General features: G+C 37.5%; 3 protein-coding genes across 3 annotated transcripts; all 3 read left to right on the top strand.

The window, feature by feature from the left end:
* Positions 1–5,649: 5,649 nt before the first annotated feature.
* On the top strand, positions 5,650–13,542 carry RB195_020868 (uncharacterized protein; the record flags this gene model as incomplete). The annotated part of the gene is made up of 4 exons (XM_064189386.1): positions 5,650–5,903; positions 6,142–6,531; positions 11,464–11,763; positions 13,395–13,542. The coding sequence occupies 4 exons, from the start codon at positions 5,650–5,652 to the stop codon at positions 13,540–13,542; spliced, it is 1,092 nt and encodes a 363-aa protein (XP_064045267.1).
* Positions 5,798–6,266, top strand: RB195_020870 (uncharacterized protein; the record flags this gene model as incomplete). Its single annotated transcript, XM_064189388.1, has 2 exons — positions 5,798–5,903; positions 6,142–6,266. The coding sequence occupies 2 exons, from the start codon at positions 5,798–5,800 to the stop codon at positions 6,264–6,266; spliced, it is 231 nt and encodes a 76-aa protein (XP_064045269.1).
* Positions 11,465–11,767, top strand: RB195_020869 (uncharacterized protein; the record flags this gene model as incomplete). Its single annotated transcript, XM_064189387.1, has 1 exon — positions 11,465–11,767. One exon carries the CDS (start codon positions 11,465–11,467, stop codon positions 11,765–11,767), a length of 303 nt encoding a protein of 100 aa, XP_064045268.1.
* Positions 13,543–13,803: the final 261 nt, after the last annotated feature.

Raw genomic sequence — 13,803 nt, 5'->3', positions numbered from 1 at the left:
CCGAGAACTACATAGTTCAGGATACATCACAATGAAATTTCTCAGTTCATTTTCCCATGAAGTCACGAAAATTTAAGTCTACTTGAAACTTCTCAGTTCATCTTTCCCATGAAATCACAAAAATTAACGTCTACTTCACCGGAACGCGACATTTTCTATCCAGAAACGTTGGGGACGGTAAAGTGCTGACAGATGATTGGTAGCGATAAGCAGAAGGTCCAGAAAACAACGATAAGCGAGAACAACATTGTAATCCGCTCAAAGGTGTGTGTAATAGTTTTCTTTTCAAGAAAATTTCACCTTTTAAGCTGTTGAAGTAAAGCATAACACAGGAAATCATCTGGAGATGCATAAGAAACAAACGGTTAAGTTTTTGTGAGAAAATTTTGGAAATCTTTGGAAAAATTTAGAAAATTTGTTTCCGCATCGGGACCATGATGCTGTTCATGTCGCTCTACGTCAGACAGCACTGAAAAATTGAAATTTGCAAATAATTTACACATAATTTATTTGTTCCACTAAATAGAAAGGCGAACGGTTCTTATTGCTCGCATATGTCTACTCTTAAAATATAGAACAAAAAAGGGAATATGAAGTTATAGAATACTTATTTTCAGGAATTTTCTGTTCCATTTCCTGAAAGATACAGTGAACTTCCCGATTTTGATATAATTATTGTTGATATGTGCACTTTCCGACCACATAATTACAAAAATTATATTTTAGGAGTAGGGGAATGATTGAGATACCTTTTTCTGGGCTCTTCCTAGCCAACAGGAAGCTATTATAGTTTAAAAAAAACAGCAGAACCGTCGAATTAATCAAGAGTGACTTTAAAGAAATGGTGACGGAGTTGTTTATATTTATTTATTTTTATTCATTTATTTGTACGCTCAATAGCGTACCAAAAGGATGTGGCAAGGATGAATACAAATATATACAGAAAATATAGAGTAAAAAAGAAGCTTAAGAAATATAATGAATAGAATAAATAAATGAATAAATAAATAAATACTGCGGCGGAAGCACGCCACCAGAAGATTATGTATAAAGGTTAGCTGTTCTGGGGAGCAGAAATTTTATTTCACCCTCATTGGATTCTCATACTGTACCTCATCTATAAGTAATCTATAAGAAAGTGATGACCATCCAATCATGTCTCCTGGCATCCTTAACGTAAAATAGTCGAAATAATTGTAGGTTGTAAAATTTGAAAAATTGTAAATAAAAGTAAATAATGAAATAAATTGTAAAATGGTCTTTTGTGAAATAAAAAAAAAGATTTTTGTTTAAGAAGAATGGAAAAACTCCCTATTTCTTATCATTGCAAACGTGAGGTTAAATCTACCATTGTTTTCCATTGGTGGTTGTTATTGTACGGTTGATAAATAAGAGCTTTGTGTGATTTCACTCCTCTACGGCCCCTAACAGTGTTTTGAAACACTTTTCTGACTCGCCTTTTTAATTCGCTCTTCTTTTTTCAGGACAGACAGATTTTTTCTGGAATTTTTTTTTCGTTTCTTGTTCCTCTTCAGTTTCTGAACGTACGGATTTTCTCTAGAAACTTCTAAAAAAAATCTAAAAATCCAAAAAAAACACACTTTCCCAAGGCAAACCACTATTTTTTTTAAGTTTTGAGGCGAATTTTTAAGAAATTTCGAGGCGCTGCCACCGCGACTGATCTGATTTAGAATCACATGGATGTTTCTCTCCATTCTGTTTAGCAAACTTTTTTTTGTCTGGAGTAACAGAGTTTCTGCTACCTTTCTGAATTGAATTCCTAAAATTTCGATTTTTGTTGCGATCTAATTTCCTCAAAATCAGAAGAGAAGTTCTTCAAAGAAAAGGTTCTACGCGGAGAAATTAAACCAATTAGGTTTATTTGGACAAAAAAAAAGTAAATTAAGCCAGAATTTTATCACGAATAAACAAATAAGTGTAGAAATTTAAATTTAAAACAAATATGTGCTGACCGAACAGGAGTCAATCGATTTGCTTTGAAAAATTTGTTTCTGCCCGGTTTCTGTAATTTTCTCCACGAAAAATTACTTGAATCATACTCTTCCGCAGAATTTTTTTTCAGTATCGGAATTCCAGCGCTTCGAACCTATGGACTGTAAAACTATAACTATAATTATAACTAACTAACTAACTAACTAACTACAAACTAAACTAAGCGCCTGTTATTTTCTTTCTGTTATGTACTTAGAAACTTTTTTTTCTATTCACTTTTTTTAAAATTTATCTTCTAACCTTCTTAGACTTTTCCTAATCTACTTGTAGTTGTTTTCTCATTTCATATTACACTGGTGATCCATCGTTACAAATTGGGAAATAAATAGAATTATAAATAAAACACGTCCATATGTAGTATGTAGATTATAAAAAAATACGTCGGTCCATTTTCTCTTTTAGAAGAATATAATTATTACCTGGTTGGTTCCATCAAGTACTTTAGGTATTCCGGACAATGCACTATATTTTATTATTCCTGAGTTTATCTTTCGTAGCCGGTCATGATGTCACCGATCTGGATACTCTTGACCTCGACGACAACTTGGGAATCATGAGTGATCTAAAAAATAGGTACAGATTTGTTTCCAAGTGAAAATAGATAAAACTTTTCCTTTGGATTTTCAAAGAAATGGAAGTGTACAGAGAAGTTTTGCTCGGTCTCAACTATTTAGATTCGAGTTTTCCTCAACTTTTTCCAAGTAGAAGGGATTTGTATTGAGCTTAACTTAGAGGTAAAAATCCTTTTCCAGAGAAAAAAGAAAAAAATGGAGGGAAATAACAGATGCCTAATTTTCTCCGCTTAAAAAAGATAAATATTTATAGAAGAAATGATAAATGTGGAAAAATCTCATTCCACATCTTTGCAAAATTTTAGAAAAAAATATTCTGTAATTTGAACTTATTTTTGTTTCAGATTCTCGGGACCACAAGCAAACTTCTCTATTTCCTACAAAAATAGGAGAATGGACGCCAAAGCAATTGTCAATATCTCCATAAATGTGCAGGAAAATGGAGCCGCTCGTGTCCAGTTTTCCGTACGGCAACGGCCTAAAGACAGAAGGATTTTTTTCATCAACCAAAATCCTTAAGTTTTTTTTTATTCAATTTTTTGGGGGGCGAGGGTAAGAGGACTGTTAGCACCGAATCTGACAGTAGCTGACGATGATTCTGTCCATTTCTTCCTAATTGCCGCAAAAAAACGGCCCGGAAGATGCGGTGGCGCACAAAGCTAGCGCGCTCCAATCGAACTCCTTGTAGAAAATAGCGCCCCGGAACGGTCGAGGTGGCATCTTCCGGGCCGTTTTTTACGGCAATTAGGAAGAAATGAACGGAATCACCCCTCTCTCCTTAATCTACGATCCCGTATAAGAATACTCCACCTGAAAACCTTACCACCTCAGATTCGTGGGGTGATGCCTTTAATCTCACTGTCTGACTCGGCTCTCAACCCCCCGTGTACTCCCGTTCCCGGAACGAAAGAGGTGACAACTCAGGTGCTTCAGAGCTTTTCCATATTCTCGTGCTGTTTCTTCGGCTCTGCATCCTTCATTGTTTGCTGGAATTCTACTAAGCAACCCAATAAAGAAGACATAAATTTGTTCCTATCGGAGGAGTGTCCACAGCCAGAGACAATTCTTCCTTAAATGGGAAACATTTGTAGCTTGGCGGCAGTATTTATTACCTATTAACCGCCTCCAGGCTTACGGTACTGCAGGAGGGACAGCGTATAGAGAGGCTTCCTTTGATTTTCGAACAAAACTTGGATTATGTACGAGCAGATCACTTAATGATGGAATGTATACCGAAGAGGTTCACCGCCGTCGCCGCCCAAACTGACTGACTCTGACCGTCGCCGTCGCTCACCCACATAGGACCCACTTATGACGTACGTGACATCGAGGACGCCCTCATGTAGTGTCCTTTATTAATTGCGGGGGTTTTTTTCTTTCAAAATACGCCAATAGGGATAATCGATCGGAGGTTCGAATCCGCCCTAATGCTCAACGAAATGGAATTCCCCACGAAATGTTAAGATTCAGCACAAACTCTGGATTAATAATTGCTTCTAATTATTGTTGATCCTATAGGCGGGTGTAGCGGAGTCGGATAGTGGTTCCGCTGCCTGCACCACCGACCGGAGGTTCGAATCCTCCCTAGAGCTCACCAAGAGGTCGATTAGTTGGTACCAGACTTGTCTGAGAGGGTAAAAACACTGACTTGACCCACTGGCTAGCCCCCGCAGGTGATTGTACGAGCCAGTTACACGCTCGCGGACCTCAAACGATCCTGAATTGAAGTGAACGTGGTGGTGGGTCCTAAGGGAATTGATTGACGCCGAGGACTTCATCCTTTCAAAGTACACTGGGGCATAGTTTTCAAACGCTTTGAAGAGTTTTAGAAGTCTAGACATTATTTATATAAACTTTTTCGTAAAAACCTTCCTTCAAATATACAATGGGGATTGCTTAATGTAAGTAGTTGAATAAATAAGTAAATAAATAAATAAGTAAATAAGTGTAAATGTAAATAGAGTGTAAATTGTTCTTCTTCCTTGATTTTTTCACAGTTTCAAAATGGAACCATTGGGACTAATACTGCTTATCAAACCGAACAGGATGACATAGCAATGTCTCATGATTGTATGTAATAGATAAGATGATTCCATCTGCCGTCATTCCAGAAAGGTGAAATGTTTCCAGTTTTCAGTAAGGGGATTTCTTGTGTACAATTCCATGTAAGGATTACTTCTGCTTCCACGGTACGGCTTGAAATCTGAGGTCTCTAACACCCTAAAATGTTACGAGAATGATTTTTGTCAATATTTTCTAGGTTTTCAATGTCTCCAAGTGTTATTCAAATGTTGACGTTTACAGTTTTAAAGTAAATGGTTAAAGTAAGTCAAGTAAGTTCCACAAGTTCCACAAGTAACTAAGTAAGTTCCATAACTCTCATCCTTGAGTGATTTCCGCTTTCCGATCTTTTTTTTTGATCCGCTTGAGTGATTTCTCCAAAACCTTCACTTTATAGTTTCTGTTATAATATATACTTATTCTATATTTAGTTATATTTATTTTATATTTTCTTTATACCTTCTTTGCAACTGCGTCGTTCCCTGCGGTAGGAGAAAGACGGCTAAGCTGTCTGTACCATAATGGAAAATAGGGTAAAGTAGGGACGTAGGTTCATCGAGGCATCTTAGCGTTTCCTCAGCCGTATCCTGATGTCTCGGAGAGATTCACGAAAAGTACTAGAAGAGGCTTTTTACCCTTTCCCATGCAAACAGTGCTGTTGTTCCAATCGATACGATCAATGGCGAGTAGGATTCAAAAGTACCCTAGGGGCATACCTACGTGATGGAAGAACCTCCCTGGTATGGACTTTGAATGTATAGTAAATCCAAAGGTGATGTATCAGAAGACAAATCGAAAACACTTCCTTCTTCCTAACTTCGTTCTTCCTAACTTAAGCTTCCTAACTATGCTCATAGGCGGGCACAGCGTCACAATCGCAAAGCATAAATTACTCCTTTTTCCCGAAAAAAAAATTATGAGTACATGAAGGAAGATGCAGGGATGTTTTTAAGTTGAAGCTAACCAAGAGGTTAATTTTGTAATTTTTGATATTTTCAGATGTATGAAACATTGTGTGTTTCCCCTTAATGATGTCGGCTCCTCTCTGCTCTTAAACTTCATGCACGATAAAGAGAACTCAATCGTGATGCGACGCGATCGTCATAGACACTATGCGATAACCTATGATTCATGTGATCAACCGTTGGATAATGTCAGATGCAGATCACGAAGGCAACATGACGTTTCTATATGCATATGTGGTAGCCATCAACGAAAATGTTCGGATTCTCCATCACTTCTCGATGCAAATAACTGGTAGGTTAAAAATTTCTTCCGGTTTCTGTACCACACAACATAGTCAGTGACTAACATTTTCAATAAATACATCGAAGGCGCAGTTTTCTTGCGCTCGCGGCGCGGACGCGTCGCGTCAGGCTGGTTGGACACTTCTGGGGCCGAGTATGAATTAAAAGTGAAATTAAGGAGCGATGTAGATAGAAGTTGCTATTTTAAACGTATACCATTCCATAAATCTTTATTATGAAAATTTCAGCAAAATTTCACCCTCCTCCTTCGCACCACCGATCATATATCCATCATCTTCTGCTTCTACTGGATTTTACCGGACCACGTCTACTTCCCACAACTTCAGTACACCAGCAAAACACACGACAATGAGCAGAAAAACTACCACCACAACAATCAAAACGACCACAAGATCCACTAGGACGTCGTCTTCGTCCCGTCGATCCTCGACTACAACTACGTCTATGGCTCCAGTGAAACATACGTCACCAATGAGGCCGTTTACAATAGGTGGAGCAAGCACTGTACCTCCTCGGTCGTCTCCTGCGTCCCATAAACCGGCTACAACGACGTTACCTCACATCAATACTGGATCTAAGCAACAATTTACTACCTTCTTCTGTATATTTTTGTGTATGTACGTAGTAAAAATGTGTTTTTGTTAACCATTTATTATGAAGCTTTTCCAATTAAAATTTTAAGAGGAATTGTAGAAGAAAGTAAAATAGATATATGAATATATGCATATAAAATAAAATAAAAAATAAAACGAGGAAATAAAGGACAGCGCCAGAACAAGGGGATTGCAAGAATGGAACGAAAGAAAAGATTTTTTTTAGCGCATATAATTTTCTGACGTCCCAGTGGATCAATAAAACATTATTCTGTTGCAATGTGGTGAGAAACGTGTAATGACAAAAAAAATCTGAGATATTCTCCTGGTAAACATTCTCAAATAAAAAACAACAAGAAGAACAAAACCATATTTTTTGCTCCATTAGTACTGGATTCAGTTCAATTCCTTCTCAACCCCAGGGCCATCCTTAAAATCATTACGTTACCATTCATACCATTCATTCTTTCTTTTCTCTTTTACAAATTTTTGAGAATTACCTTCTACCATTCCTTCTTCTTTCTTTTCTCTTTTACAAATTTTGCACTTGTTGTTTGCCTGCCGTACGATGACCTAGGTAATTCCGATTCATCCAGGTGCTTGTCCTTGACGAAAATCCTACAGCTGTACTTACGTATCATTAAACACAAGGACAAATAACTTTTGTAAATAAAAATGGGGTTGTTTGACGCTGGCATAGCGTCTACTTCTTCTTCTTTTTGCTCGCAAAAGTTCGGAATTTCCCTTTGAAATTCAAGCATGACAATTTTTCAATAGGCTTCACCTCACGAATGAAAAATGAATCACCAGGCTTTTTTTTTCGTCGAATTTTAAATGTCAAATGCATGCCGTTCTAAAGCATGTGGTTATTACATCGTTCCCCTTTCCTCTCCTCATCCTCATTTCCGCTCATTTCTGTCTATCATTCCTTTTTTCCCGCCAGAGGAAAGCTAGTTCTCAAGCTATTTCTCAGCGTATTACATAGGATATAATGGCAGTATTTTAGTACGGAATGCACCAGAGAATACTAGAAGCAAATAAAAGAAAATTTGACATCTCTTCAGAAGAAAGGCATTGTCATGTTCTGAATAGAACCACTATCTGCAATGAAAGCATTAATGCGTCCTGTAACGAACTTGAAAAGTACTCACTTCTGCTGGGATCAGTGCGCATAAATCCCTCGAATTGCTTGAATTTTGTTTTTAAAAAATTGTAACTAAATAAAATATAATGAAAAATATCTATGCACGAGTTTACAGTTGCTACTGGCGATGCGTGTAATCGAGGTCGTCGTCAAAAATCTAAGGATTACAGGATTTAGTTCCTGCATTCTCTTTTTTTTTTCAAAAATCCAAGTCCATACATTTTAAATCTCCATTTTTTCACTCATTAGAAACTAGTGTAGAATAGTACTGTAATCTCAGAGAGCTAAGAAGTGACCTATCTCATTCTATTAGATAGTTATTTTCCTAGTCGTTTGTTTGTTTGTTTGTTTGTTTTTCTTTTCATAGATTAATTAGTTCTCAAATGAAATGACTTTACTAGAAAAAACGTTGAGGAATATATAAAGAAACAAATAATTTATTCATAAAGGTGTTCTCTCGCTGTTCCCCATAAGGTCCCACTCCTTCACTGAACGCAAATCTGCCTCTTTTAGTACGGTTTTGTCGCCGTACGCAGAGCTGAAAAGAAAATTTGGTGTGTTAAAGTTAGGGAAAAAGCTATGGATATTATTGACACTTTAGGTCGAGAGTTGCTTAAGAAAAAAATGAAATTAAGAAAAAAAATTCCAGAGCTGAGTAGGAATGACAAGAGTAGGAATGAACTGTTTTGTTTTTCTCCCGTTTGGAATGGAATGATAAAAATTCGTAGAGACACAGGTGAAATAAGTCACAAAAGTGACAGGAAAGCTATAAATCAATGCCATTGCTCGAATTGAAACAATTCATTGATTTTCAATATTCTTTCATGGGTTCAAGAACACTATCTGATCTGACTCATTACATTTCCCTCCGCAAAATGACATCGATGCGAAAACGATCACTCGTCATCTGCGCTCAAAACATTTTCATTGCAAATCAAGCATATTTTCTGACTCATATCTCACGTTAAAACTCTGTTATAAATTTATTACTTTTTTGTAAATATAACATTATTATTTATTTATTATAAATAATAGAAATACAAGTATTAGGGTCAGATATTGTCCCTGTACTCAACGCTCTGAGTAGTTTTTATCCACTTTTTTTCTGTTAAAATGTGTTTATTTAGCTTGTTTTCTCAAAAATTGATGAGAATAATTTAATTTTTTCCGACACTACTGTGCTTGCTGAGCTAAATCTTCTTCCTGTGCTCTAAATTTTGTTTTTAAAAAAATTTAAGAAGGAGCAACTTAGTTTAAATTCGATTGACCAGTCAAATTCAATATTAAATGGGATTTTTTTCAGATTTTGCTTCGTGTTCCCACCTCCTTTTTCTGGAAATTTCTCCAGCGCCAAAAAAATGACAGTAACATCGTGCTCTCCAGAAATATATAAATATATAGATGTTTCCGGAAAATATATAATTATATAAAAATATAATATAATAAAATAAATAAATAAAACAATAAATAAATATATCAGATAATAAAATAAGTAAATATAATAGTAATAAATGGTTGAAATGTATGAATTTCATCCGCACTAAATACAAGGAAAAAACTATCCAATAACAATAAATACGAAGAAATTCTCGGTTTTATCTCTCAAATTTTTTAAAATAAATGAATGATCGATCAATTTGCTGAAGTGGCGGTAAAATGTACTCTCGAGGACATTAATGGACGCACTGCGTCTCTTCGTATGCAATGATCTTTCGAGCTGATGTCTAGAGCCGAGTTTCAATCAGGTTATACTTTGAAATGCACGTCAAGAAAGAACACCGTATCGAACACAGACACGCTAAGAAGACTTTTCAATTTCAAATTTTCAAATCTTTCCAGCTAGCTTGATTTTGCTTTTCCTTTTCGAAATTCTACTGAGATCTCTTCCATCTTGTTTTTTTTTTGTTTTATGGCACACCTGCAGGTGCTTTCAATAAATAAATAAATTAATTAGTTAATTTTCACTTGACATTCATATTTCACCCTTATTGCAAATAATGTACAATTTTGTTCAAAGCGTTTATTCTTTTATTAATTCGTGCTGCGGTAATCGTGACGACGAGCGCCATGGATCGGTATAGCGAAAATCGTAAAACATTAGCTGGATCCACGATCTCTGTTTTTTTTCGTCTTTCAACGTCGTTCGCCTATAGAATAAGAAATTACGGACAACACTAGCTTCGCCAAGGTTCTATAGCTTACTGGTACAAAAAATTTAAAGTGGTATTAAAAAATTCCTTTTTACCCGACGACAATTCAACGACCATTCATTCAAGTTTCCTGCTGGCACGGTAGCTGCTAAATAATTGGCTATTTGCCTATTTTGGATCTTGGCCCTCATGAGACAAAACGTAGAAGAGGAGGAGAGAAGAGAGAGACAGAGAGAGAGAGAAGGGGAGATCATAAAGTGTTTTCATCCTTAGAAAGAGCAAAGCTAATAATACAATAGGAATGGTAAGCGATTTCACAGGATGTGGCTCGTCCCTCCGAGACCTTCACCTCTTAAGCTGCGTAGCTGGTGGTTATTGACGTTACCGTATTAGTAAATACTGTAAATCTGCCTAAAACGTGCTCTTTCGTTCAAAACGACATATTATATTCGGAAAACGAACTAAAATTTGGTACAAAGGCGTACGCAGGTGCAGAGGAACCAGCGGTCCCCGTTTGCTACAGTTAGGACAAATATGCTACACCTTTCCAGCTGAAATATCAAGAACAAGCGTTTTTCATTGCGAGAGGGTCCCATAGTGTAAACGTTTATTGTAGGTGACCGTGAGTCTTACAAATCTTTTTAGTCGAACTTCCCGCATAGTTTTGTGAGCTCTAGCGAGAAATCAAATGCATCAACAAATGCGTGAATTTCAGGGTTGTCTGAAGAAAACACTGTAAAAGAGCTTCATAAGTAGTGCCTTGTTTTTCAACCAACTTCTGTAGAACGCACTAAGAATTCCTGTACGTCTTTCATCTACTACATTTCTCTGGCTTTCGAAACACGGGAGAAATATGTACTAGAAGTTTCTTAACAAGAGCATTAGTCCTACTATTTGTAGTTTTTTTAAACTTATTTGTTTCATTTGTTGTTTCAATGAATTGATTTTCTTTCGCCTTTTCTGTCGGGATAATACTTTCGTGCCGATTTTGGAACTTGTGGCCCTATCTGATCGACTGCGACGCGTTCACAGTGACGGAAAGTGTTTTTCCTCCTCGATGGCACCTCCTTTACTCTGCTTTCTCACTTTTTCACTTGCTTTTTCACTTTCTCGGGTTTTTTAGTATCTTTTTGTATAGGAACAAAGATATTTTAATGAACAATGTGGTCGGCAAAATGATCGATCGCCTTCATCCATCGATCTGATAGATTCCTGATTCTTCTGGCCTAGGGCTCAGGTTAAAGGCATCACCCCACGAATCTGAGGTGGTGCGGATTTGCGGTGGAGTATCCGTATACGGGATCGTAGATTATGGAGACCGTGGTGGTTCCGTTCATCTCTCCCTGAATCACTGCAAACAGCCGCCTCCAGAATGCTGTTTTGTACGACGCCGTCCATTGCAACGCTCCACCCCTTGCACCGCCTTCGCCCTGCGATTCGTCGAAAATCAATTCGGACCGCCCCCATAGGCAGTAAGGGACGCTACGCGTGCAAGAGTGGCGCGTACGGACCACCTGAAATCGGCACCACCCCAGATTCGTGGTATGCTGCCTTTAATTTGAACGCATCGCAGTCGAAAACAAATAATTCTACAATTTCCCTCGTGTAGTCGAAATTCTTTGATATAATCGGTTCCATTTGGAGAGCAACGTTTATTTGAAGGATGCTACCACCGCGACTGTACTTTTTCGTCGTTCTAGTTCACGGATCCCTCACTGCGAATGAAGATTTCGCATCTCCCGGTGGCCCAAAAGGGGAATGGCCGAAATCAAATGATCCTATCGGTAACGAGGCACCGATGAACGGTACCATATTGGCTGAATATTTTGTGGAATATCATAACTGGAACAGTACCGTAAACACAAGCATAACTATGAAATGGATTGACAGTATGGTTAAGGTTATGTTTGTCGTTAAACCGTCACCGGATTATCCGCTCTACGTTCTCGTCAACAATCGAATGTAAGTTTCTTAACGTCTCAATTATTTTCAATGACTGGCCGCTAGAAAAGAGCATTATCATATGGATTCGGCACTTTATTTACTTATTTAAGGACTCATAGAGTATACTGACTAAATTGAACTACAATTGCCACTTGTAAGAGTTCTCTGGCGTCAGAGTACAGCACAAAGGCTTTAGAGATTTTTTTTTCCGAAATTTTCGACACAGCAAAAATGCTCCAGCCATTTTTTTCCAAAAAATTTCAACCTTTCAATTTTTAATTTTTTAAAACTTGATTCTGGATTTAAATTAGCCTAGTCTGCCTTAACAACCTCTGAGGTCAACCAAAGAATTCGATGACTGAAACATTTGTGGGCGCTCGAAGACCTAATGTCAGAGGATTTATCCGATACATGAAATCGAATGTTCATACGTTGGTTCAACGGTTCTCGCTTCTGAGCGATAAAAAAAAATGCTAGGATCCAAAAAGGTAGGAAAAATTCATGTGAAACGATGAAAAATACTTCTGAAGCATTGAAAAAGGCCTAACAAAGGAACGGACCATAAAATAGTCGAAAATCAATCTTTTTTGGCTATTACTGTTGGAAATATTTAGAATTGTTGTTGAAAGAGTGGGCACTTACTAAGGTGAAATCTCGATGAACATTCATTCATTAGGAATTCATAGAAATGTTTCGGGATCAAATACAGAGATCTTTTCTCGGTTCAGGTGAAAAAGGAGGCCTTAAGAGCTTGAGGGCATGGGCACCTAGAGAAGAAGTTTGCTGAAAGTCCCTCAAAACTCAAAACATAACCGACATACTTACCATGACATTAGTGTAGGGCTGGTATATTATTCGCACACAGACTTTTCTTATATTAAAGGCATCACCCCACGAATCTGAGGTGGTGCAGATTTCAGGCGGAGTATTCGTATACGGGGTGGGAGACTATGGAGAGGGGGGTGATTCCGTCCATTTCTTCCTGATTGCCGTAAAAACGGCCCGGAAGATGCGGCGCGTGCACAAGGCTGGCGCGCTCCAGTCGTACTTCTTTTCCTTGCGGAAAATAGTGCGCCAGAACGGCCGAAGCAGGGCCGTTTACGTTTTACGGCAATTAGGGAGAAGTGGACGGAATCACCCTTCTCTCCATTATCTACGATCCCGCATACGAATACTTCACCTGAAATCCGTACCACCTCAGATTCGTGGAGTGATGCCTTTAAAACTATTGATAAGCGGCTGCGCAAATAATAAACAAGTTCAAGTCATAGAAATCAACAACTATAAACAATTTCGATAATTCGATGAGTTATTTCAGTTGCAACAACCAATGTTGGGCGAATATGGAACGAGATGGTGTCCCGATCAGTGTTCATTTTTCGGAAAATCCAAGCAGTTTTTTCTATGTGATTCGACTTACCCTTAATCGCTACGTTTTCTTCCACGATACGTGTATGCAACCGCTTTCGAACAAACAATGTCGACTTCGGCGAGCGGATAGTATTTTTATATGCATCTGCGATGGTGTCGAGGTCTGTGATCGCTCATCACCGCCGTTGATCGAAAAAATCCAATGGCTAGTTTTATTTTTATTTATTTTACTTTATTATATTATATTTTAATATTTTATTGTTTTATTTTTATTTCAGTGCTGCGACCACCGCAAAACCGAAAGCGACAACCGTAAAGCCGAATACGACAACGACGGAAACACCGACAACAACCACCAACGGTGGTTCTATGAGAATTTTCAAAATTCTTCTTTTGTATGGTCTTTGTTCACATTGGTTGTACTGAATTGCGTTATTAATTAAGTGAAGAATGAGGAAAATTACTCGGCGAGAACTGGTCTCCGTCGTCTGTCTTAGTTGTTCTTGTGATATTCTTTTCTTGTCAGAAGTAAGAATCATGGTCTTTGCATCGTATGTGATATGTCATGTTTCTTTTACCTCTGTTTTCTTATCGGTGGCATCAAATTTTACCTTTGTTAATGTTTTAATAATAATAATAATAAATATTTTTTAATACGTGGTTGAGCATCGTTGTAAAAGGATAAAG

The sequence above is a fragment of the Necator americanus genome, chromosome II, assembly GCF_031761385.1.
Source record: "Necator americanus strain Aroian chromosome II, whole genome shotgun sequence".
Lineage (NCBI taxonomy): Eukaryota > Metazoa > Nematoda > Chromadorea > Rhabditida > Ancylostomatidae > Necator > Necator americanus.
The sequence above is the reverse complement of the archived record's forward strand: the minus strand, read 5'-3'. Positions and strand labels throughout refer to the sequence as shown.